Source organism: Toxoplasma gondii, chromosome IX, assembly GCF_000006565.2.
Source record: "Toxoplasma gondii ME49 chromosome IX, whole genome shotgun sequence".
Classification (NCBI taxonomy): Eukaryota; Apicomplexa; class Conoidasida; order Eucoccidiorida; family Sarcocystidae; genus Toxoplasma; species Toxoplasma gondii.
The window spans coordinates 1,253,347-1,279,375 of NC_031477.1; the positions used below are offsets into that span (position 1 = coordinate 1,253,347).

The window sequence follows — 26,029 nt, forward strand, 5'->3', positions numbered from 1 at the left end:
CAAGCTCATATATATATATATATATATATATAATTATATGTTTATACATGAACCTATATTTAGACATATGTGCCTATTTATGTCTATGTATGCATGCGTATCGGAGTATTTCCGAGAATCTAGAGAACAAACCATCAGTCTGAAAAGCTCCACAGAGAAGGCAGCTCGACACACGAAATTAACAGTTTGAACAGGAAGAGGACGGAATTTATACGATAACGTTGCAGGCCTACGCTGCGCTGCATCAGGACGGTTCTACGAAAGCGTCCGATTTTATATTTTCTTTGCTTACATGCAGCGTTCTCCCACACTTCGCGCCTGCTATGTACGTACAACCAATACAAATGTATGTATATATATCTTTATATATATATATATATATATATCTTTATATATATATATATATATAGGTATCTTACTTCCTCAATCTTTGTGCAGTCTCCCTCTTCCGTTTTTCTTTCCTGTGAATCCTCCACCTTTCTGCTTTCTGTCTAACGGTCCGAGTCCTTGATTTCTTGTTTTATCGTTTTCCTTTCAGGACAAAACATGGTTAAGGCATTCAGAGAGCTTTTTGAGCTTTCTCAGCTTTTTTCCGTTTTTAATGCGATCCTGAGAACTCTCTTTGGAGGACTTTTGCAATCGTCTGAAGCTGCATGTTGGAGGTGCCTTCGTAAATCGTTCCAATTTTGCTGTCGCGGAAGAGTTTCTCAAGGCCGAAGGACTTCGTGAATCCGTTTCCTCCAACAAAGTCGATGCATGCACTCGAGACTCTCTGCGCGACTTCAGAGGACTTAAATTTCGCCATTGCAGCTTCTTTCGCGAAAGGCTGTCCTGCCTCCCTCAGCAGCGCCGCGTTCGCCGTGAGCAACGCAGCCGCTTCGATTTCCGTCGCCAGCTGAAAAGGAAACGAAGGGATCGGTTTTTGATTGGAATCGAAAAGAAAGAACTCAGAGGCGAGCGGAGAGAGGGCACAAGCGACAGATGAAAGAGGGATGTGGAGGAGAGCAGAGAGACGCAAGGGGGAGAGGAGAGAAAGAGAGGTGAGAGGAGCTGGAGGAGGAGAGATACTCGGAGATGAAAGACGAGAGAGAAGAAGGGAGGAAAAGCAAGAGAGGGCATGGGAGATCAAGAGGAGAGATAATTGGTGAAGTGGAAATAGGAGATGAAGGAAAAGCGATTCCGGGGGTATACAAGAGGAGACGAAAGAGCAGAGAGAGAGAAGAAAGAAAGTCGAGGAAGATAATTACGAGGAGAGCCGGCATAAAAAGGAGAGTTGACATCGAAGGACAGGAGAGGAGTGGAGACGAGGTGAGAAGAGAGAGGGACGAGCAGCGAGAACCGACGAGGAGAGAAGAGAAACGCGATGGTGGAAGAACGAATCACGAACGAACGAGGAAAGCAGATTCGTCTGGCGAGAAGCAGCGCTTCTGTCCTTGTCGAGGAAGAGGAAAGGTGAAGAGAGACAATGAAAAAGAGAAAAGACGAACATAGGACACAAGACAAAGAGAACAAAGCTTCCAAGAGGCAGAACAAGAAGCGCGAATGGAGAAGGCGACTGTTTGTTCTATTTGTCTACCTTGGCGTATTCGAACTGGACACCCTGGAAATCAGCAATTTTTCTGCCGAACTGCTGACGGTCGTGCATGTAACGCATCGCCGTTTCAAAGGCTCCCTTTGCAAGACCTAGCATCTGCGCCGCAATGCCTGCATGCAATCGGAATCAGTCGTTTTCCAATTAAACAGGAGATGGGAGCTCCCCTGGAGACACCGACGCACATCTGGAATGAACGGGTCGTCCTTCAGAGGCGGGCGTCTTCATGGAGAGAAGAGTCGAGAAAGGAAGAAGCGAGTGAGACAAGAGGGAAGGCCAAAAGAGACGGAGGCCTGGAACGAAGGCTGAGAGGATGCGAGGAAGACATGTGGAGAGGAACAAGAAAAGGAGAGAGGAAAAAGAGAAGGAGAGAGGAAGAGAATTTCAGAAGTCGTGTGGGGATTGTCTTGCGACGCTACGTTTCGCTATTACTCACAGCAGCCAAAAAGAAATAAAGGAAGAGGTGCGTGTCTCAGAAAACTGCCGAAAAAAACTCTGAAGTCGGAAATGTCTGACGCTAACCAAGACTGAGAAATACCAGTCCAAAAGGTTGAGAAGAACGAAGACGACTGCGCACAGCACAGACTCTCTCACCGATGCGCCCTTCGTTCAACAGACGGATCGCAATCTTGTATCCTTCTCCGACCTCGCCGAGTACGCAAGAATCATGAACCTGAAACAGAAAAAGCAAAGTCTGTCAACTTTGTTTCCAAGTTCCCCACAAGCTGTTCGGCGGCGCATGCACGTATACGAAGACCATGTAGCATGCTCATCGAAATCGACTAGGTGTGTACGACGCTGTCCGACTACCTCAGTCACAACTCTGTGGCGCGGCATACTCGTCGACGCCTCTCCCCAACGTTCCCTCCTTTCATGGCAATCACCTGTATTATTTTCAGCATGAATCGAGTTCTTATGTTGCCCTATGTGCCTCAAATCGTAGAGAGATTAGAGAGATAGATAGGTAGGTAGGTAGACATGAAGTGCTATCCATGCACATAGGAGCAACACTGTGTAACTGTGAAACATATATATGCGAAAATATGTAGGTGAGTGTGTCATAACAGAGTACGGAGGAAAAAGCAGATTGGAAACGCGGTGCGAGTACCTGGACATCGTTGAGAATGACCTCGCATGTGGACGAAGCTTTGATTCCAAGTTTCTCCAGTGCAGGTCCGACCTCGAGGCCTGCCGTTCCTGCCTCCACTAGAAAGGCAGTGATGCCGCGGTAGCCCTGAGTGCATGCAACAAAAAATACAATGCATGCACTGGCACCCAGCGTGTGCGAGTCTGGTTGCGGCCATGGCTCTTGCACCCGCATTCATGCCTCCCCCAAAAAGCCTTGAAGTCTCGTCTCTCTAACCGAGCGAAAAACGCGACATCTATTCACCTACATAATTACATATATGTGCACACATGTACATGCATGGGGAGAGAGATTTGTAGTGACGCTGAGATACACGCATATACATACATATATATGTATATATATATATGTATATGTATATATATATATATATATATATATTTACATACGGGCAGAAGGGCAACTGCTCCCAAAGACACGCACACAGAGACATATCTATAGATATGTATATGCACATGGAGAGATGGTGGATTGATCGCAGGTGCATGCACAGTACTCATATACACGCCTCTATGGATCCATAACGGTGGCTTGAGCATTGATGGCAGATGCTTTGTTAGGGATTTAAACGCATTTCTTGTCGCACCTGATCTAGGTCGTAGCTAGCGAATACGAGGAAGAGGCCAGCCTCTCGAGCGGTGGAAATCCACTGCTTTGCTCCATTTAGCACCCAGGCGTCGCCGTTCTCCGACCTCCGTGCGGTGGCTTTCAGAGCGAAGGCGTCGCTGCCGCTCTCGCTCTCACTCAGGCAAAAAGAACCGAGCATGTCTGAGGAAAAAGCACTTACGAAAGAGAGCTCTGGCATTTCGCGAGTTCGCAAATGCCCTCCAGCCGAGATCTGCATCTTTGTGTGAGAGGAGTTTCATACGTCAATTTGCACATCCACACAGGTGTGTATAATTATATATATATATATATATATATATATATATGCTTGCATGTGTTTACTATGCATACGTAAAAGCGTATATATATATATATATATATATATATATATATATATATATATATGTATATGTCTGAATAGAGGCCAGGGTGTGTGTCTCTGTTTCTGGATGCCTGGAGCAAGTTCTGTAGTGCGCACGTCTGACTCTATTATTGTCTCGATATCTGTCTGTCAACTCTCCTTCGGCTTCTCATTCTTGCGTCTCCGTGGGCATCCCTCCACGTTTTTTCTATCTCATCAGTCTCAAGGCCTTCAAAGCGAACTGCCCACAACTCACATCCTCTTCTTCTTTCAAATTTCTAGTTAAATATATCGATATATATATATATATATATATATATATTTGTATATAAATATATATAGATATAAATCCATACAGATATCCAGATATACATCCATATATATCCATATACATATCCATATGCACATATCCACATATACATCCATATATATTCACATGCATATCCACATATATACCCATATATATATATATATATATATATCCACATATATATCAATAAACATCCATATATATATTCACATATATATGTATATATGCAAGTATATACATATAGACGCAAATGTTAGGTGCTCTACAGAGCTAAGCACCCATAGCTATACCGAATGGGGTACATGTGTCTAGCTTTTCCGACAGCTCTTCATAAATGCACACGGTTATAAAGACAGATTTATACAACTCGAACACAGTATGCATATGCCTGTATCAGCAGCGCGCTTCTGTGCACATCTACATATATATTTTTTTAATTTAACTGTTGAAGGGGAAAGCAGGATTTCGTGCTTACTGGACGCGAGTTGGGGCAAGAATTTCTCTTTCTGCTCCTCGGTTCCGTAGAGCGTCAGTGCCCGATTGATCAGTGTGTTCTGGAGAAGAGAAACGCCAAGACCGTTTTTATTAGAAGAATGTCACATGAATCGACTGCTGTCCCCCTTGTCCCCGATTCGTCTAGGTCAACCGCAAGAAAACTCCGCCTTTGTCAACACATGTCGAGAGGTGGACGCTCAACCCCCGTGAAGATCTGCACACTTGAAGGTACATAACCATGCATCTGCCCGTGCATCCGTAGTCCTGTCTAGTTGTGAATCGGTGCATGCATGCACGCACATGTCGAGTTACACAAATCACTGCATGCACGCGAATGCCTGCCTAGTAACGGAAATCACAGCATGTATACAAGCACATGCACCTCCAGGGACAAAAGGCTTTTCAGATACGTGCATCCGTGCAGGTAGACAAACATATGCATGGGTGCGCGTAGCAGTCATCTGGAACCGATCGGCATCCATGCGAAAGGTCGGAGGCTAGCATCCACCGCGCGCGGATCGATGAGATAAACCACTCACTCGGAAACACACCTACCGATGTGACAATGTCTGTCTTTGAATACATACATATATACACATATATACATATATACATATATACATATATACATATATATATATATATACATATATACATATATATATATGTACAGAACGAGGCACAGTAGGACACAGTCATTTATGTTTATAAATCGGTGTGTGTCAATCACTCTATCCATATAATATATATGTATTTTTGAACTGAAGGACAAGCTGTTGTTGCTTGCGTCAAGAAGAGCACGTACGTGGATATCGACAAGAGCGGCGACCGAAGGGTCGACTCTCGCAAGTTCTTCAATGACGACGAGAGAGTTGAAAAACGACATGGCACTACCTCCGTACTTCTCCTCGATTTCCATCCCCAGGTAACCTGAACGTCGACAGGATCCGTGAGACATGTCATACAGCTCGAACATCGTCTGTTGACCCTACACAGCCTTTGAATGCGAAGGCCTATGCATGCACACTCTCATTTTTCTCCGAGGCACACTGCAAACTGCCAGCGCACATGTACTCTTCTCATACGAGATACCTAAACACGCATATATGCATATACATATACGTATTTGTACATATATGTATATATATATATATATATCTACGGACTAATAAATAAATATATATCCAAATACGTATACGTTTATGCGTGACTGAATTTAGATACGCAGGGTAGGTGGGATGTCAAAGATATAACGGTATATGTCCTCAATTTGGCCTTTGTCGAACTGTGAGTATCTGCACATGAGTACATATCTGAGAGTGTAGGTGTGTGGAGAAGGCGGAATATATTTACATGGATGTGCACGAGGTCTATAATTTTGCAGTGCATTTAAAAGTTGGGACAAAGTGGGAAACAACTGCTGCATCTACATGGATTGGCGCGCATGCGCCTGCACGCAGTTTTTGAAGGAAAAGAAATTCACGCAGTGTACGGACGCTCAGGGGAAAGAAGCACGAACTTTGAGAGTTAGCACCACCGGAAGCCGAAAAAAAAGAATCGAGAAAACGCACCTTGCTTGAAGAGACCCTCGATAACCTCCGCTTCGATTGCTCCCTCATCATCCATCGCCTCCACCTTGGAACGAATTTCCTGGGGAGATCCGTTTGCGAAAGTCCACAGTGCACGCAAACGTGAAAGATAACAAAGTGGGTGCGCAGAAAGCCATGCGCCACAAAGACGCACGACCGAACGTCTACACATAAAGGTGCACAAAAAGGGCGTAATGGACACCTACGCACAGGCAGCTTTAAGTCAACTTGGGTGTACACAGGTCTGTATTTCCATATGCTTGCATATGTAAGTCGACGCAAGGTGTATGTACAGCGTTAAACGCAACTGCACAGCTTTGCACGCAAAAACCAAGGTGCGTCTGCTTTCACGCTGCTTGCACACACGGTTTCAGAGCGTGCTGTGTTTCTCTTGGATTGAAGAGAATAGCAAAGACTCCAGACTTGGAGACGTAGGACTGCCTTTCCTGACACACACCTCCTCAGCAAAGCGCCTGACAGCCTGTCGCAGTGTGGCGGTGTCTGTGCAGCAGAGAGCAGGAGAAGCAGCAGAGGCGGAAAGATACAATGAGCAAAACCCATCAGAGGCAAGAGAAAATCAGACGGAAAATGCAGGGATCGGCGCCACAGGGAGAAGGGCCAGTCTCTGAAATCGCGTTCTACCGAGAAAAACAGATGAAATATCAAAACACAACCTTCACGGCTCTGTACAAGCGCCAAGGAGAAAGCATATATTCGATCCAAATCTGGGACAAAGATGCACTTCTACAAACTGACCAACCAAACGGACTCATGCCTGTACACTCGATCACACACAAAGAAAAACGTCTACGAAGACATATCATGAGCATACGCATATATGTATGCGCACAAATATATATATATATATGTATATATATATATATATAAAGAATAGACGTATACGCTTTGCATATATATGACCTCTATGCCACGTCACGGCAAAGAAAGGGAGCAAAAGGTTGAGATCCAACACATGCACTGACACGGCGTACCCACGTGCTGTTTGATTCACGAATATACGTAAAGATGTCTACGCGCTATTTCCGAGTAAAACATACAGGCACATTGTCCAACACTTCAAGCATACGTTTAAATGCATATGCATATATATATATATATATATGAATATAATGAATTTATATATATGAATATTGTATAAATGAATGTATACATATATGGGGATACAATGTACATGTATATGTGTATATACATATATGAAAGCAAGATAATATATATATATATATATATATATATATATATGAAAGTCATATATATATATATATATGTATATATGGAGAGGAATAGCCAAGACGAGGAACTGGGAGTCACCTGTGTCAAGGAGCGTGAGAGGTCGGAGGCTCGAGCGAGGGGCATTCGTCTTTTCCGATTCCTCAGAAGAAAATTCAGAGTCGAGGTCGTCATCGCTGTTTGGATTATCCCCGGTCCAGAGTTGCCGCGCGTAACTCTTCAGATCGTCTTTTTTCTTTCCTGCTTTCGCTTCCTTTTCCGGCGAAGTGGCGAATAAACGCGAAAACAGAGCCGGCACGCAGCCTCTGCTCCGCATATCAGGTGTACATACAACAGCACTGAAAGCGCCGGTTCCGGGCTGCCACCTGCGCCGTACAGGGTGCAGCCGAGATATCGGAGGAGAGAAAGTGGGTTGAAAAAGAAGAAATTTAGGAATGAAGAGGGACGAAAACACAACTGAAACACAAACAGATGCAACTGCAAACAGTAAAAACGACACAAGAGACATATACGTGTATGTATGTATATATCTTTGGGACAGCACGTGCAGATCAGAGCGCCTATCCATACGACTGCAGCGACCTCTTTACCATTCGCATGTGCAAGTGTATACGCGGCGGTACACGTATGATACTTCTTTCTAGGTATACTCGGTGTATTCACAATCGTAGAACTCATCGATCTTGCACGATTTTTCCGACCTGTCTGCTCTCGAGCGTGTCGCCGCTCTTCGCTACGTTCGCTGGGAATCTGCGGTGGGGGTGTATGTACGGGCCATTCCACCTGACTCCCTCCGTCAAGCCGTCCGAGCATGTTTCTTCCTCATAGCTTACCTGTTCTCTTGGCTTTGCGCAACCGAGACCCATTCCCTAGTTTTTCCGAGAGGAGGGGCGACGAGGCAGGCACGAGGTACCGCAAGTGCCTTCCCAACAGGGGCAGCCGAAAAGCCGGAGCGCACGAACCTCTTCGGCAGATGAAGGGCAGCAGACCTCATCGTGAATTCTGAGAACTAGGTTCCTTTTATGTCACTTCTCGGGCTCCCGGGCTTGTCAGGAGCTGGACAACTTAAAGGAAAGCGATCTGCGGAGTCTGCGAGGTCACTCGTGCCTGAGGCAGGGTCTTGAGGCAGCTTTGAGGAGACTGACTGCCGGCGCACGAGGCAGAAAGGTGAAGAACCCCCAAGAGGAACGAACGCGCAGAAAGGAGAGTTTCTTGAGAGGAAAGAACAAAAGTGTTCCTGCCTGCGGGTTCAAGACCGTGCGAAGCCGCACCAGCTGTGAAAACCCAATGTGGCGACAGAAGCCAAAAAACGGCCTGACACAAGACACTTCGTCAGGTGTACGTACACCTGGCGACGCGAGGAACTGACACGAGTGAGGTGTATGTACACCCGAGGAGCTGGAAGCCCCGCCGCAAGTTTCGCGTTTTTTGGCGACTCGAGACCCGCCCAAGATCGACTCGCCTTTGCGACCAAGAGCGGGTCGAGGCACACCGCCGCACGTTTTCGTTTCCTCTCTTCTCTTCCGGCTTTTTCCTTCGATCCAAATTTCTTCTGTCTTCCTTCTTGCGGAAGAAGAAACAAGGACCCTCAAAGAAGGACCAAGAACGCTAAACCCCAAACCCTTCTTGGACACACGACCCTTAAAGCTCGCTCGCGCCCGCGGCTCCGCGACTTCGTCCGCGTCGGCTTTTTCGTTCTGCCTGCCGCATGCAGATAAAATGCACATGCACATGCTGCAGAGAGAGAGAGACTGACGTGTCGGGACTTTGAGGGCGACGCACTTCCACTTTTTTTCTTTCTCTCTCTTCTCTCGCCTCAGTGCAGAGGGAAAGAAGCAAAAGCGAAGCGGAGACGCCCGCCTTTCCCCCACTGTTCGTCTCTCCACGCTGCAGAGCGCCTTCTGGCTAGAAAGAGCGTTTGAGAGAGGGGGGTGACAGAACGACGATCGGTTTTTTTTCACCCTTTCTCTGCCTACTGCTGCTCTTTTCTGCCGCGATCAAACGCGCGAAAATGACAAAGGCGCATCTGCAATCTCGCTGCTCCCTGCCGTGGAGAGACACCTGCCGCTCTCGGTAGCGGAAGCGGACTCTGGCGGGACACAGACGACCCGAGAAACCGATATTCCTCTCTATAAGCTTCTATTCTCTCTTCTTCTCTCGTCTCTGCCTCTTTATTGTCTTCCATGACTTTTCGTTTCTGCCCTTTTTTTCACATCGTCCGTCTGAAGTGCGACGCGGGTCCGTGGTCCTCGCTCGCGTCTCGAGAAACGATTCGTGTGGAGGGTGTGTCAAAAAACACATCTTGGTAAACCAGGATTTCTCTGCCGTCCTTTTGTGGAGCTTGTGAGAGAGAAGACTGACGACGAGGAAGGGTCAAGCCTCCTCTCTCTCCTCGGTTGAGTCATGCCAGTCCCGACTTTTGTCCTCCGTGTTTGACGCTCTCTACATCTTTACCGGTGTGTTTTCGTCTCTTCTCCCTCTCTTCGTTCTTCTCTCTCCTTTCTTCCTCCGTTGCTGTTTCGCGTCCTTCTCTTCCACTGCTGCTACGCTTTTCCTCTTTCCGCGCTGTCGGCTCCGTCTCTTTTGTTTACGTTTTTTTCTCTCCTGCCTGCCGTTGCACATTTGTTTCTTTCGGTGACCTCTCCGTGTTTTTCTTTCGGGGTGTCCACTGACCTGTGGCCAGATGCCGACATCGATTCTGAGGCGAGTGGCTTGCGCGGCGCTTTCCCTCCCGCAGCGCGCTGCTCCTCTCAAGGCCAAGAAGCCGGTGGTGAAGAAGAACGTGAAAAAGTGGGTTTTTCGAAACTTCTGTGGAGAAATGGATCTTCCTATTCCATGCAAAAGCTCTTTCCAGCAGTACTGCGAAAAAGAACTGACGGCGGGGCTTTCTGTTTCCCCGAACTTGCGCCTCCACCCAACTAGCTGCCCTTCAATCTGAGGTGCAGCGACTTGCGGTTCTTCTCTCTTGACTATTCACTCGTTCTCTTCTCTCCGCATACCCAACACAAAAACACACTTGCTGACACATCGCCGCACAACTCACCCATACAAACGTATACATGTGTGTATTTAGTTATTAAAAGTGTAGATGTGGAAAGATACGTGGTAGGTGGGCGTCTCTGTAAGTGGTATATGTATGCATATTATATATATATATATATATATATATGCATGTATGCATATGTGTCAACATATTCGGTGTAGACAATAGGTGTCCGCGTGTACGTGTTGCCTATGGAGATGTCGTGTTGTTTATTTTTATTTCTCTGTTGGATATGAAGACGTGAATGGACGCTTGTCTGCTGTATTTCTTCAAGATTGCCTATGGATAGATGCGTGGATGCCTGCAGGGATTCGGGGGGGCTGCCAAAGCACCTGACGCGTTACTTGCCGTTTGTCCCCACCTCGTTGGTGCATGAAACGACGAGCTTCCTGCACGACGCCACTAAACTTCGCGCGCTGCTGGCTTTGATTTTTTCCCCATGTAAACCTGAGGCTTCTGTCGCCGACGAGCTGGCTTCTCCCGCAGCCCGACTCGAATTCCAACAAGAAAAAGAGCGATACCACGCTATCCGCGATGTGAGACAAGACAGACAAACTTGAAGGACAACACCTGCACGACGGCCACAAGACGCCCAAGAAATAAATCGATATACACAAAATAAAACCTGTACTTACACTTCGGCACGTATGCAGTATACACATGCATGCATAAATAAATATCTATATATAACTATACGTACCAGTGCATGTGGGGAAATGCTTCACGAGTCCTTGAGGCGGATAACCGTCGAGGCGACTGTTTGGAGGCGTTTCGCGAGGTAAACACGCGGGATCCTTTACGAAGCCAGCTTTCATGGAAAGGAATCTGCCTCTGCACAAGCTGGAGCACAGTTCACAGGCTGCGCGAAGAGGTCTGCTCCTTCACGAAAGAGAATGTTCTAGAAGAAATTGAAAACGTTTGCAACCACAGCGTGGGCCCACCAGAGGCTCGGAGCTATTTGTGCCCGTGGCCGCAGTGCACGCAAAAAGTCACAGCGCCACACTCATCAGTTTCCCCGAGTCTACACGAGGGTGAAAACCATTAAGTGTCGAGGCTGCACTGTATGGAAACCAAAAGTCTTCTCGTGTCGGTGCTCCTGTTCCTCAGTTTTGCGTCTGTGCTCTTTGGATGTTTCAGACCTACGACAGTCGTGTCCTGTCTGGAGTTGCCCTGCGGACATCGCCAGCGTTCTCTGGATCTCTGCTTTTGCTCCTGTTTCAATTACACACTCTTTGTCTTCGGCTTCTTCGTTTGTGCAGCAACACACCGACTGTTATCGGCGCCACGAGAGTGCTGCGGCGGCGTCGATGTGGCGTGCGATTGAGGCGCTTCCCTCAGACCTTTACGAAGAAGCAGTGCAGTCTGTCACATTTGCTCCGCCATATGAGAACGAACCGCCGCCTCCGGATCCGAGTGAGCTGCGGCCTGGAAAGAACGCAAGCACTGAGACGCAGGCCGCCAGTGCTGGGCAACAGCCGAGCGCCGCGTCGAGGGGCTCTAGTGTGCGTACACTCGCGGGGCCTGGCGCAGCCGGAGAGGCGGCGAGTCAGCCGGAGCACGGATTCTACCACGAAAGGTTCGCGTTCCCGAGGGCCCTCATGTTCCACGAAATGTACGGCGAGCAGATCTTCCAGTCGCTCTCGCAACTCGAGCGGAGGAAACTGCAGGTGAGAAAAACCGCGGAGGGAGATCGGCGGGGGCGCGTTATGGTCTCGACATGGGCTGTAGGCAATGACAGCCACAGCTGGAGGGTGCCGTGCCACGTGCAGGCGGGTCGCACTGTAGTCGTTTCTGCATTTTCTTTTCCATGTTTTCCCACGCCCCTGTAGTGGATGCGTGAAAGCAGACTGCGCACGCGTTTTACATGGTCCACATTTCGACTGTGCTTCAGTACACGCTGGCTGTACGTACAGCGTGCGTCAGCGTTCGGCGACCTACCGTTCCTGTCGGTCGCTCCGCGGAGGGCCCCTTCGCGAGGCGCCCTCTGTTCGTCTGGAGCGTTTCTTATGAGACATGAACACCACTGACACATGTGAGAGCCGAAGATGCGGTGACTTCGTAGAAGAGTCTGCGGGTCAGTACGATGTTCAGAGGTGCCGTGTCCGTGCCCCACCCGCCATCCCGTGTTTCCTTGACAGTCTGTACTTCCTCTGCTATCTGGTGCCGCATGCAGGTCTTCATGAACTTGATGCATGTGCGGTATCCTCACGCGGAACTGAAGCGCGACAAACCGGCTCTGTTCTGGCTGCCGGAGAGACAGGTTCTCAGCCGGCAGCGCGAGGGTGCGCACAAACGGAAAGGCGCCAAATGAGCTGCCGCGCAAACTGCGGCCAGCACTCGGCTGACATCTTCAATGAGGTGTACGTACACCGCGTGGTGCGTCGCAAGCGTTCGACAGCAGGGCGGCTTCGTGTCTTCGTGCCGAGAAGTGCTTTTTTGTGTGTGCCGAAACCTGCACTCAGTTGCCTCGTTTGCCAGATGACTCGAACGCTTCGGCGGATTGTTTCACGCTGGCAACACTCCCCAAATTTCACTGAGATCACTGGGGCGGAGCCACTGTGGCGTTAGTATGTCGGAAACTCCGCACACCTAGATATCGACCGTGACCACACTTGCCACTCACTCCACGTTCCTGCACTCAGAACGCAAGCCGCGGCAGGGAACTCTGCGCGTCATTCTGAGCCTAATGGCGAAGCATTTCCTGTCAGCCCTGCACGGGCGCAGAACACTTGCGCGGAGGACCAAAGACAAATCTTTACTGGCCACGCACCGGCGCTCCGGGCGAAACCACAAGCACGCGTCCTGCGCTTACGGAAGCCGGCTGGTGTACCTTCAGCGGTCTACGCTGGGAACTCCTGCCGCGCTAAAACGTAGACGACGCGTTTGTTACAGCGTTGTGATGCGGCGAGTGCTATCACCTTGGAACTGTGACTCCGCGAATAAAAAGTGCTCCACAGTGGAAACACCGAGACACACTTCATCTGGCACACGCAGGCGAATTATGCACGGAAGCGACACCATTCTCGGTCTTTTCCAGCGAACTGCAGAAGTTACCTGCAAGCGCGAGATCTGCTTCTATCAAAGCAGATCTCGCGCCACAGCCTGATGCCCTCGTCTCTAGTCCTCGTCCGACGAGAACCCCTCCGGGTTGGGAACTGCTCTATCGGTCAGCAGAGCCAACTGAGAAGCACGCCCAGCCACCGGCACAGTAACGTAAAGATCAGATTGCAGATGCCATCCACCACGATTGTAGAGAAGACGAACAGAATTTTGATCGACCCCGTAGGCACGTAAAATCGAGTCTCGAATAGTTTCCGGCCCGGGAACAACCTGGTCTTCCATACTTTGGGAGCGGTGGAGGTTCAGTGACCTCAGTTGCGCTCGAACAACTCCCCTTCGCGTAGGTTCCGGAAGAGGCGCCGCCGATGGAATCACGTCCAATCTCTGTCCAACTGCTGGTGGCTCAGGTTGATACGGCTCCTCCAGATGAGAGAAAGGGTTGACAGGAATCCCCTCCGGGAGACTCAATCGGGGCGGGGCCGGAGGACTTGCCATCCCCCTAAATTGCGTTTGCCTACGGTTTTCCATCGTACGTCGAATGTCGCTAAGAAGGTTGTACTGACTCTCTGCAAATCCGAATGGCAGCCCCTGCATTCCCCCCATACCCGGTAAAAATGGGTGAGCAGAAGGGGGAGGTTGACGAACTGGAGGAGGCGGACGAACTGAAGGACCTAGAATACCGAGAGGATCTGGATCTTCAGGACCTCCCGAACCCGCTCCTGGTACAGCAATGTCATCAAGCACAAGAGGCGCCATTTCCTGGCGCCGTCGACGGGGTCGAGGTCGATCAGGGTTAAGTGCCCCCGGAAGCCACGGCGGCTCAATCGGTGGAGCAGGTGGAAGCCGTGAAGGCGCATAACCCAAGGGCGCGCCACGAGGGACAAATGGACGAGGCCCCCTGGCGGAGGGTCCTGGTAAAGAAGACACCCCGCTCCAGCTTGACACCCCCCTTGCTTGGGGGGCTGGCGCCGCCGGAGCGCTTGCTGGCCCATGTTGGCTCTCAGATTCTTGTCGAGAACCTGGAGGCCCTCCCGCGATTCCAGAGGCATCCATCGGTATGACAGAGGGTGAAGCGTCACCACCGCTTGGATCCAGAGGTTGCTGACGACCTAGGGACTGTCTCACGAATCCATGGAAATGCATCGGACTGAAAGTAGGTGAAGGACCACCACCGCTTACATTCACAGATTGCTGAAAACTAGGGGGGCCTCTCGCGAATCCAGGGAAATACGTCGGACTGAAAGCTGGTGAAGGACCACCACCGCTTACATTCACAGATTGCTGAAAACCAGGGGGGCCTCCAGCGAATCCAGGGAAATACGTCGGACTGAAAGCTGGTGAAGGACCACCACCGCTTACGTGCACAGGCTGTTGCAGACCAGGGGGGCCTCTCGCGAATCCAGGGAAATACGTCGGACTGAAAGCTGGTGAAGGACCACCACCGCTTACATTCACAGATTGCTGAAAACCAGGGGGGCCTCCAGCGAATCCAGGGAAATACGTCGGACTGAAAGCTGGTGAAGGACCACCACCGCTTACGTGCACAGGCTGTTGCAGACCAGGGGGGCCTCTCGCGAATCCAGGGAAATACGTCGGACTGAAAGCTGGTGAAGGACCACCACCGCTTACGTGCACAGGCTGTTGCAGACCAGGGGGACCTCCCGCGAATCCAGGGATATTCGCCGGAATGAAAACGGGTACGGGGCCACCCCCATGTCCATGCACAACTTGTGGTGGACCAGCGGGACCCGCGACGAGGCCAAAGGCGGCGCTCACACTGGGAAACTGACCTCCACTGCCTTGTCCGGGTGCTTGCTGGTAGACCCGCCCCCCGTCCGTGCTGGAGCCCGTGAGAGAGACCACCTGTCTTGGCGCAGCTCGTCCCCTGGAAGGTACGAAATATGGGGAGGGTCTACCCTCAGTGATACTTCCTCTGTCTCCGTAAATGCCGATAGTCCCGAGACTCACTTGTTGAAAACCACTTGGATGACCTTGTAATCCCGATGGCCCTGGACGTCCACCTGAGTGACGTTGTAACCTCGATGGTCCTGGACGTTCATCTGGAGGACTTTGTAACCTCGATGGTCCTGGACGTTCATCAGGGGGACTTTGTAACCCCGATGTTCCTGGACGCTCAGTCTCAACGTGTGCGGCGCTCGACGATGAAGGAGACCTGTCATCAAGTGAGGGAACAACCTGGTCGTCGGGACCCGCAGCTCCTAACACGAAACGAGGAACGGTCTGTGGCGGAGATGGAGGAAGTGGAGCATATGCAGCTGGACCTGTCCTCATTCCTTGTCCTAACGGTGGGATGTTGCGGACGCGTTGCGGCCCATACCGTTGGTCAGCTAGCTGCCGAGACTGGAGTCCAGGAGAGAACTGAGGTGCTGGCTTGGGCGGAGTATCGGAAGAAGGCGATTTCTGCCTCCGGAGCACCTTCTCCACGTCGGAAATAACCAGAACGGGGGCCGGACTGGGATCCCCATCTGTTGCTACAAACAACGCTTCTCTACTCGCCTCGATGCTTATCGGAAGCGCCTCAAACTCTGAACCACCAGGCGCGCTGTCCTCTGCGTGTCCACGACCTCTGCTTACTAAAGTTTTCCCCCATCCACAGCAGTCCTGAGGACCGGTTTCACCAGTTGGCCTCCGCGAGGCCGCACCAGCGAGGTGAGTCAAGGCGTGCAGAGATACCATGGCCTGGAGCCAGGGATTTTTGGAAAGCTTCCTCATTGCTGCGAAGGCAACGAACTAGCAAGGACGCTTGGAAGGATTTTACAGTGATATGCGAAGATTTGCTTACCCACTCAATTTGAAGGCCCCGTCTCGTGTTGAAGGGAAGGGGGGCGGGTGACGCGAGTTGAGATGAGTCTGCAGACCGAGGGAGCATGCCTTCTGAATAGACAATCTAGCACACTTCAGTCACGCTGAAACGCACACTATTAGTTGGAGTTCACGCCTGGATTCATTCCTGCAACAGCGGGAAGCCACGCATTAAACTGCATTGGACAACTTTACGCACACTGGCTCTTGGCACCCTCTCGTAAAAACATCGAGCGTCTACTCAGACGAAGCGTTGCCACAAGGCACAAACACCACGTCGACCGCGAATGCTAGCGTGCGACGAAACAACTCCACAGTACTGCTCATACTGGTGAGTGATAAATCGTAACAACTACTCACACCAGTCAAGCCTTGAATGTCCCACCAAGGTGACTATGCCACACAGAAACAAGGGGAGTGAGATCGCCAGAGCCCGACGTTAATCAGACGACAGGGAATCGGGAGAAAGGGCGGCAGTGGATTCGATGTTGAGCCGCCACCAGCGACGTGGCCTCGTCACGAGAAGCCGACGCCCGTCACGGCGCTCCCCTGCTGTTTTCATGGTGTTTTCTATGTCATGCCTCGCGAGACTCGCGCCTGAACAAGTTTTTGTGAGCTCTATCTGTCTCGCGAACAATAACTGCAGCGCTTCCCCATAGAGTAGTTCAGCCTTATGTTTCATAAAGAGTACTCCTTCCGGGGACGTAGAAATGCGCATGGCGGGGAACGCACATGTCTGAAGCTATGCTAACGCGGTACTCTGTAGCCGAACATTTCACGTCAAAAAAGACGAATGCTGTGATCACATGTCTACGTGTCTCTGCGGGGGATAAGGCACGATATCGCCTTCAGAGAAACCTACTTTTCCCCCGCTGTTAGAAAGAAGCCGCAGAACTCCCCTATCTGCACGGGCACCTTGCCGTGCACGATGCAACAAAAATCGATCAGTCAAGACACTGTGGCATCATTTGTTTAGTGCGATCTGTTCCTTTGCTTGGGCTCGCCTGAGAACTGCTGAACCAACAGAACGCGTGTGAGATTGGCCTTGTAACTTCCCATAAGAAACAGCCGAGGCTGTAGCGTGAGCCCGCAGTCAGCACTCAATTTGCAAATGTGGCTACTGCCTCCACTATACACATGGCGGTAGGAGAGAACAGTGGGCACCTTAACAGTAGTTTCCACAGTGGTGTTGTGCATATCCGCGCTGCGCTCCGTGATAAAGGTAACGCCGCCGCTGGTTCTCGCGCTTCTATGTGCCACCTTTAGTATGAATAACCTCAGAATGCCCATCCACATTCTTTCTTTATATTGTTGCGGCTGCAATTGTCTCCGGAGCCTCGTCGCCGGTCCGCGTGCGAAAGCCCCATAACCGCCCGTGCGTGTGTAGAATAACGAAGACCGACGGGAAATGTAAAGGCAAATTACTCAATCCCCCAATTTCAAACCACAGTTGATCCTAGTCATGTTTCAACAACGGCATGCTTATATCCACCGTCTATCTATTGTTAAGCATCGTCGCGTGAGGACAACTGCTGCCTATCAACGGACAAAGGAGAATTAATCCTAGTCCCGTATCAGCATCTGTTTTGTTTTCCATTCACCGTCAAGTCCGACTTAATCCTAGTTGCTTGTGTATAACGGACAGCGTCTTGAAAACGGATGGTAATACTGGCGACGATCATCACTGAGACAGCATTGAATTGTGCACACGATCTGCGATCCAGATCGGTACGGCTTCGAAACCTTCGGTGTGTGAGTTCTAGGGTGTCTTAGTGCCGAAAGTCGTAACACCAAAATGAATACTGGTGCATGCTCAAAAAACCACAACGGTTTACATGAGTGGTAAGCTAGGTACTAGGAAACAAGGTGCATTAGGGCATCCCTGGTCTCCGCACACGGTGTCGCGCCAACAGTTTCCGCTGCAGAAGAGACAGCGAGACTCATGGCAACTCTTTCTTCCAAACTCGGCGTCAGCGCGCAAAAAACCAGCTCCACAGTCGTGTGGGTGACTAAGATTCACGCGCGGCTTTTACCCCTCAGAGCCTCCCTCGGTCTGATTAACACAATGAGTACATCCTTTGCATGGTGCTCCACCAGGGAACTGGGTGAACGCTGTTTACCGTTGGGATGTGCGGATCCTGTGCGAGTCTCCTACACTTAACTGCTACTTCAGGCACTTTGTCACCGACAGAAAAGGATTTTGGCCTTTCACTGCAGCAGAAAATCCTCCAAAAACTCCGAGGACGAGACGGAAGCACGCCGCATGTCCACTGGGACGGGAATTGGGTGCATGTATCGCCACTGACTGTACGGGACGGCAAAGTACTGCATCGCCAAAGGCGTCAAATCTGGCGGAGCTCGAAAAATAGTGACAGCCACCACGTTCACGGCGTGGCCGAAGAAAGGCACCTGAAAGTCGAAACAAACGAATTCACCCACAGACAAATGCGTACGTCCACAGAGTGCGACAAGAAACTCTAAATGCATGCATGCATGACAGCGATGCGACACCTCTCACGAAACGTAGCTGAGTTCCCGATTGCCGTAGTCGAAGCGGACGCAGGATAACACAAAGATGCGAGAAGCATGCGGTCGCTCTATGGGCTGCTTTCGAGGCGAGAGGATCTAGCGATCACCTTGTAAGTCAAAAGGAAACAGCCCCTGACATAAACTGAGATCCGAATATAGTGAAATTCTAACGGAAGCGTTCTTTCTATGTATACGCCGAGAACGTTCGCTTAGAAACAGCCGGGGGACAGGACTCATGTAGGACGCAAAGCTCTGACTTTCCCAGTGAAGATGTAAAAAATCGAAAGCCTCTCACCCTCGCGAAGACAGGAAAGAGCGCAGCAAGAACCAAGAGAGGAACAATGCGCTGCAAAGTCGGGTCGTCCATGGCCTTCTTGAGGAAGCACGAATGCGGGAGCCACGGCTCTAGCGCCGCCCAGCCGCTGCGCACAACAGAGAAATGGACGAACTCGGAAACAGCTTTCGTGTTTGCAGAAAACGGTCTTACAGCCCTCATTAACTCAACCAGGAATGATGAACAATGTCGTTTCCTGTCATTGACGCAGGTGCCTCACTTCCTCTCGGATGCCACTGAAGCGCCCGTACGGGGCCGCGAGCCAAGCGTCCAAACCACAGTCGAAGTGGACGCGAACACCAATACAGATGCAAAGTATAGCTGAAGGAGCGGCAGTATTTTGCACTGGAAGCTCTTCTCTGTACAGAGATGTGGGGTACGCGAAAGGACGTCCTTGGGCAAGCAACAACGGGTGTAGCGAGTTTTTTCGCTCCTGTTTGAGGATGAAAGCCAGCACTTAGATTGATTGGCATCTGATTCTCACATAAGTGGCTGTTTCCGCCCTCAGGCTCTCACGTCTGCGGCTTACTCGAGAGGAGGTAGAGGAATCATGTTGATGATGAAGCTCATCGCCTCGAAGTATATCAGACTGCTCAAAAGCAGCAGAAAACTCGAAACGTCGTGGGCGTCATCTCCTTCGTACACCGGAAAAACAGGCCTCCCCTGAATTTTCACCTCGAACTTTGTCTCGACTGCCAACTTTTGTTTTTGCTGACATCGCGGTCGCTGCACGCGCCGAAACCTACGGCGCCCCAGTCCGCGTCCCTGCACTTTTGTAGCCTCTACACGTTCCCCGCCTTTGCCAAGCAAAAGATGCCTCTTTCTTGCTTCCTGCAACTTTCCAGACCTGCGATGAATTCATATTTCCTGGATCCTCCTTGGCACAAAACAAACACTGTGTAGTGACACGTCGCAGTACTCTGTCTCTAGCGTCGTCGTTTTTGCAGCGAGCCTGCATGACCGCACCACTTCCGTTTCGTCTCCCTACAGAAAAACTCTGAAGAAGCAGCTCCTCCTTCTGTCCACTTTATGGCGTTAAGAACGAGCCACTTCGTTTTCTGGTGAAAAATTGACATTGCTTTCGTCCGAGAAGCGCTAGGCCTTCCTACCATGCCAAGCCCATGTGGAGAATCGTGTAGTAGTAATCGGCGCTGAGGAGACTTAGATGGAGAAGACCCGAGAAAAGAAGGCCAGAAAGGAAGGTTGCGAGCGGCCCCGCTGCACGCACCGACACAGCAGAAAAACACCGTCACACCTGCGTCACGATTCTCGTACGTAGCAGGAAGCTGAGACGAGCACAGGCAGTCGGGTATTCATAGCTCTACTCTCCGAGGAATTTGAGAGCCCAGAGGGGTGTCACAAGTGCAAGGCACAACATGTGAAGCTGGGGGTAATGCAGATAGGGATACTGCATTGAACGATACATGATGCATTCGTGCAGCGACTCCTGTGTCCTTTCTTCGGGCGCAGGAAAACACCCTTCACCTCAGAAAAAGAACCTCAAGAATCCTAACACATCCAGCGCCCATGCTGGGGCAAAAAGCAAGTGAGATGCTACACTATCCAAACTTGAACGAGATTTTTCATGTGCCCTATTACGTACACAGTTACACTAAAAATCACAATTGTATTATTCCAGTTGAATACGTGTTGCAACTATAAGCATCTTGAACCACATTAACTCTTTCTCCCCGGTCACGCAGCCACAGACGACGCTAGGTCAAGCGAGACAGTTTTGGAAACTGGGAACTCGACCTGCGGGGCTGTCGCCAATCCTACAGTGTACAGTCGAGACACGTTCTCTCGTTTGGACGCCGAACTTCTCTAACTAGAAGCTGAACGCCAGGAAGTGCAGAAACGCCTTTTGAAAAGCAAGGGCTGTTTATCTAAAGGCTAAGACGACACCTGGAACTCTTGCCTGTCCGGCATGCAACGCTTGGAGCAGCACAGTTGAAGACAGTGGTACAGCGATCGTGAGGGAGATGCGGAGAGAAAGCGAGAAGCAGAACATCGGCAGCGATGAGACCATACATATAAAAAAAGCACGGTGTCACCCAAAATGAAAACAAGAAGACGTCTGAAGTAACAGCGTATATTTCGTAGCAACGGCAAAGACGAGAAAAAAGAATGCGCTAGACAAAACAACCTCGAGAAGCGCAGCACTAACGGGTGCGGGCACAGATGGCTCTGAATCTCAGTTCATCTTTCACATTCGATGCCTTAGTTCCAGTGACCTTCGCCATCACCTAGATCGTTGTCGCGAGTCCAACAGACCATTTCCACACCATCCAGAAACCTACCCAGCGCTGTAAGCGTCCTCCACTGGGCTCCTCGGAGGTTCTCATGCTGCAGAGACAGAGTCAGCGCGGACAGATGGAGGCGCTACGGGATGCTGCCCGTGGTGGGGGTCTCCAGTTGACTTCAGGAAGTTCAGCAGGGGTGGGGGCATGCAGCGTCACTCAGATAACATCTGAAGCTAAACTCCCCGTTCACAAACGGTCAAATCTGGAAACGTGTCGAAGAAGGATTCAGAGATTCAGAGACGAGGAGGGAGAGAAGGCGAAAACAAGAGACACACTAACAAGTACCGCATATTCGAAGTCATAGCCACAAACGTTTCCACGACGCATTACTAAATTATTTCCTCCTGCAAATTCTGAGTCAACGGTATCTTGATGTTGTACCCTGTCAATTGACCAGGAAACACTCTGTCTCGCGGCTTCCCATTCGTGAAGTTGAATCGTCTTCAGATTCGCAGCACCTGTTTTTTTGCAACTGCATGTAGCTACATGCAAATTTCAGAAGGGCTGAAAAACGGATTTCTCCTCGTGGCTGAGACAAAACATTCTCCCACCACACGCGCCATGGCTGCTGATGTATTTCTAAGGTAGCCACGCAGGGCGCACGAATTGTCTAGCGTAACGCGGGTATTCACCGACGGATGCAGAAAACGCACAGAAATAATCCTCAGAAACGATGCGTCTCATGAAGAACGAACTGACCACACTCGCGTCTGCGATGTATTGCGGTAAAACTTCAGTATCAACCACCGGGCGATGCTAACGCTGGCAGTCAAGGCTTCTAATAGCTTCAACGCGCCCCCCCTCCCATCGCGTTGCAGGTTCACAGATTCACAGAGTTGAGGCTTTCTGCTGATCCCTTCCCAGGACTTCGAACAACAGAACTGTGGAGTTACGGGACTTCCATTATCGCTTTAGACTTGCGTACAAGCGCCTTGCAAGTCCCTTCTCACGCCTCTCCCGTGGCTCTTTTCATCGATGCTGTAGGGTACTAGCGGACAATCGGCTACTTAGCAGAATTCACTTTTACAGAGAAATCTCGCTTCCTTGTAAACTCTTCACTGACGGGAGCGCATGGAAACTCGACATAAACACACCCCGCGTCCGGTCCCGAAAGACATACCGCGTTCCGATCGCTTAGCAAAGGAACGGGAAACTCCCACGAATGAAAATTGAGGTAAAACATCCATTGTTGAGTTTGTGTCGTGGTGTATGTACAGGCAACGCCCGAAGACGCGTAAACCCAAACTCTCGCCTTGGTTCACCATGGTGAAGTGCAGAAATCGATCTCACCTGAATCAATACTGCTGCACCTGGAAGTGCGACATTGCCTAGGAGAAGAAAGAGAAGAGGAAGACCCAAGGAGAAGAGAGGCGAGGTGTATCTCAAGTAATCGAGGGTGAGGTAGCCCTGTGAGCAAGCAAACGACAGAGCTGCAACACACCGTTTTCCGACATGAAAAACCAATGAAACGCGTCGCACAAATGAAGGCGGAGATGCATCTCTGCGGCAGTACTTTGGTCTTAAGAGGACACTGACCAAGCGCGTCTCCACTCGAGTTTCAGAAAAATAGGAAGAGCGCTCGCGAAAAAACTGCACTACACGCCTACGCGTCATGCTGGAAGCTTGCAGACGGTTTCGCGGACGCACAAAATTACGCAAACGCGGGTCGACCTCACGAGTCGAAGGGTGACTGCAGAGTCAAGGGGTCTGAAATTCCAGAAAAAACATTTTAATGAAACGAGCGTCGCCACTCTGAAGCCCCCCTTCAAAGTAGGCGACCGGACATGTGGAGGTTCGTCCCGGCGCGTTCTTTAACTTGCTCCACTTTAAGAGCGAGAGCGGCTTGTGCCTCGCGCTACATGCACCCAAGTCCCGCCCAGCTCTCTTTTACCCGGAGACGCTACCATGAACCTCTTCTTGCATAAACTCTCAGACTCACTGAGTAGACGACAGACTCGTCCCCGCCCTTGAATGCAGTTGCCGCATGCGCGAACTCGTGGAGAGCGACGGAGAGAATGTACCCAAGAACGACAAGACCGGTAAGGAGAAGCTACAGACACCACGAAGAAGAGGGAGCCGAAAACAAATGAATACAGAAGATCCAAAACAGCCATCTGCGACAACACGGGGAGAGCTCTGCGAACTGTGTAAGCAGCTCTGTGTTGCCTCTCGATGAAACCTGCCTCGTGGCCGTTCTTCCTGCAAGCTGTGTCAAACATAAACCGCGTTGCATGCAGAATACACGCAACAAACAGATCCCGTTTCTATCTGTCACCACGCCCGCGAAATCCTCTCTGCTCTCGAACTGTCAGCAACCCCTCTCGATTCCAGATGCGCGATCAGCGAAAAAAGCTACTGGCAGCACCCCGTGTAGCATATCACTTCTCGGAGTAGTGAGAAAGTCAAAATGCACAATAAACCGTGGGTCATATTCAACGAATGTTTTCCCCTTTCACTCTTGAAGGTCCCTGCGCGCCTCCTCATTTTGCGGTTGCCAGTAAAACTCCCAATGCGCACTTACAAATATATATATATATATATACATTTGTATATATATTATGCATATACGAGGACGACTGTTGTGACGTGAATCTACCTATGAGTGTGTTTCTGTTTCAGTCTGGGGGACCTTGGGCGCTTCCCCATTTACCGGTTGCCAGTAGAACTGTGCAAGAATTCCGCATCCTATTGCCGCGAAAATGGTGAGCCAGAAAATGGGGGCGAGCCCGAGGATGGGTGGCAGCCAGAACCCGGTGTATGCACCCTCTGGGCGGGCACCTGCAGCGTCGGGAAAGCAACAGAAAGGTCTGACAAAAGTTCGGCGGAGACAGCCGAGAATGCTGCCCCTTGGTTGCGACGACCTCGTCGAAACCTGCCTTTGTTCTAGCGTCCTTCCAGAGGCTCGCAAATCGGTTGCGTGCGACTCAGCAGCAGAGCGCAGAGGTCGTCCGAGTTCAGGATCTTCTCCTTCCCGAATGATCCTATGAAAAAACAACGACACCCCACTAACGGCGTCTCTCATGAAAGAGCAGAAGGGAAACCATCACCATCGTCTCCAAAAACTCATCTTGCAGTCCGTCGTGGTTACCTAAGGCCGCTATGATTGCTGCAAATGTCGAAGGACGACGGCTCTCCACATCACGGCTAGATGCGCTCTTGCGGGAACTGGCGATTGCTTTAGAGGGCGCTGGTAAACAGACTTGCTCTCTTTTTTCTCCGCGTCTGCGAGGTGCTGAACAGAAAGGTTCTGGGGTTCTCGGGGAAAAAGTGTATGCTTCATGAATCTAGAGAACTGGCGGAAAACGAAAGGCACTGCGGATACGAAAAAGAGTCTTGAGCGCTGACAGCCTGGCTCGGCGTAAGAGCGGCACAACCCTCGGAGTCACGACAGCCGCAGTGGAGATGCCTTTGAAAGGGCAGCGAATTGGGGGAGATGCCGTACAGAGAACGAGGGCAAAAGGAATGAGAGAAGGAACAAGAGACTTACATCCCTCGCGCGTCGATACGCACAGCGCCCGACATTTTTTCGACGGTTGACTTGCTGGCAAACCAATGTGGTTTGTGACTGAAGGGTTCGCTGCTGCGAGCCTCGCGGGACAGACAGCTTTGGTTTCGGAACTGTCCAGCTTAACTTTGTTTATTGCGTGAGTGTCGTGGAAAACAGAAGCCGCGGCGACTCATCGTTGAAAGATTAGGACAGAACCTGGATCCGCTCTTTAGATTCCCTTTGCGGTGGCCCCGTCGCTCCTTGCAATTTTATCTCCGCACGGACTGTTAGGCTTGGCTCCACACGAGTCACGCAACAAACAGGCTGCGGGGGTCTGCCTATTCAGAGAAAAAAAAATCTTTCTCAAAGATTAGCAAAGGACGCGGAAAACGGCGGACGCTGATCCACACTCCGCTGCCCGTCTGCCAGTTCGTTCAGTAGAGACCGCGACGCATGAGTGGCCCCGTTACAGACTAGAAATTGCGAGAAACGGACAGCGTTCCGACACCATAGGGTCGTTCTAATGTTAATTCGTATGATTCGTGTACGGCAGTGAACTCTCCCCGAGAATAGGCGGGCACCAGTCCAGCGAAAGAGTCGGTGGCCCGCAAAGGACCTACACTTGAACGCGGACTGCAAATGTCAAGCAGTAGAAGAACTCAAGTACCTTGTCGCAGACAAACACGAGACACGCGCGCAAATGTAGTTCGCATTCTTCGACGAAGAAAATTGCATGCCGAGTTGGCTGGACTGCGGTAGCGAAGTTACGCAACACGGCCGCGCTGGCACAGGATCAGAAACAAGGAAAGACAAACGGTCAGACAAAAAACATTTTAAAGCGGTAGAACTTCTGCTCAGACTCGCTCATACTCGGGGAAGTGAAAAGGTTTTCCATCCGACTCGTTTTCTCATGGCTTTCTCTCGTCCGACCGCTAATGACTCGCTTGAGACATGCGCGGGGCATTCCACTTCAGCCAAGTGTGCATTACTAGCGAGCAAAGCACTTTGTGTGGCCGTGAGATGATGAAGGTAGCTTGGAAGGTGGGGTGCATGCCTGGCATGAATTTTCACGGCATCATTTCGAACTGCACATAAGCAAGAAG

At 50.5% G+C, this 26,029-nt stretch overlaps 4 protein-coding genes across 4 annotated transcripts; 1 reads left to right on the forward strand and 3 right to left on the reverse strand.

Moving 5' to 3' along the window:
* Nucleotides 1-60: 60 nt before the first annotated feature.
* Nucleotides 61-8,957, reverse strand: TGME49_266270 (short-chain-acyl-CoA dehydrogenase). The gene is made up of 11 exons (XM_018781419.1): nucleotides 8,181-8,957; nucleotides 7,429-7,712; nucleotides 6,557-6,600; nucleotides 6,082-6,160; nucleotides 5,316-5,440; nucleotides 4,491-4,569; nucleotides 3,325-3,506; nucleotides 2,700-2,825; nucleotides 2,186-2,264; nucleotides 1,577-1,704; nucleotides 61-895 (listed from the first exon to the last, which is right to left on the reverse strand). The coding sequence occupies exons 1-11, from the start codon at nucleotides 8,339-8,341 to the stop codon at nucleotides 599-601; spliced, it is 1,584 nt and encodes a 527-aa protein (XP_018636282.1). The 5' UTR covers nucleotides 8,342-8,957; the 3' UTR covers nucleotides 61-598.
* Nucleotides 8,958-9,152: 195 nt separating this feature from the next.
* On the forward strand, nucleotides 9,153-13,454 carry TGME49_266260 (hypothetical protein). The gene is made up of 4 exons (XM_002368674.2): nucleotides 9,153-10,137; nucleotides 10,698-10,926; nucleotides 11,650-12,057; nucleotides 12,564-13,454. Exons 1-4 carry the CDS (start codon nucleotides 10,031-10,033, stop codon nucleotides 12,699-12,701), a joined length of 882 nt encoding a protein of 293 aa, XP_002368715.1. The 5' UTR covers nucleotides 9,153-10,030; the 3' UTR covers nucleotides 12,702-13,454.
* Nucleotides 13,455-13,507: 53 nt separating this feature from the next.
* TGME49_266150 (hypothetical protein) lies at nucleotides 13,508-16,183 on the reverse strand (the record flags this gene model as incomplete). Its single annotated transcript, XM_018781418.1, has 1 exon — nucleotides 13,508-16,183. The coding sequence occupies one exon, from the start codon at nucleotides 16,181-16,183 to the stop codon at nucleotides 13,508-13,510; it is 2,676 nt and encodes an 891-aa protein (XP_018636283.1).
* A 1,698-nt stretch (nucleotides 16,184-17,881) lies between these two features.
* On the reverse strand, nucleotides 17,882-26,012 carry TGME49_266140 (peptidase, M50 family protein). The gene is made up of 9 exons (XM_002368672.2): nucleotides 24,927-26,012; nucleotides 24,090-24,420; nucleotides 23,379-23,489; nucleotides 22,730-22,846; nucleotides 21,437-21,482; nucleotides 20,246-20,354; nucleotides 19,666-19,725; nucleotides 19,098-19,224; nucleotides 17,882-18,682 (listed from the first exon to the last, which is right to left on the reverse strand). The coding sequence occupies exons 1-9, from the start codon at nucleotides 24,959-24,961 to the stop codon at nucleotides 18,482-18,484; spliced, it is 1,137 nt and encodes a 378-aa protein (XP_002368713.1). The 5' UTR covers nucleotides 24,962-26,012; the 3' UTR covers nucleotides 17,882-18,481.
* Nucleotides 26,013-26,029: the final 17 nt, after the last annotated feature.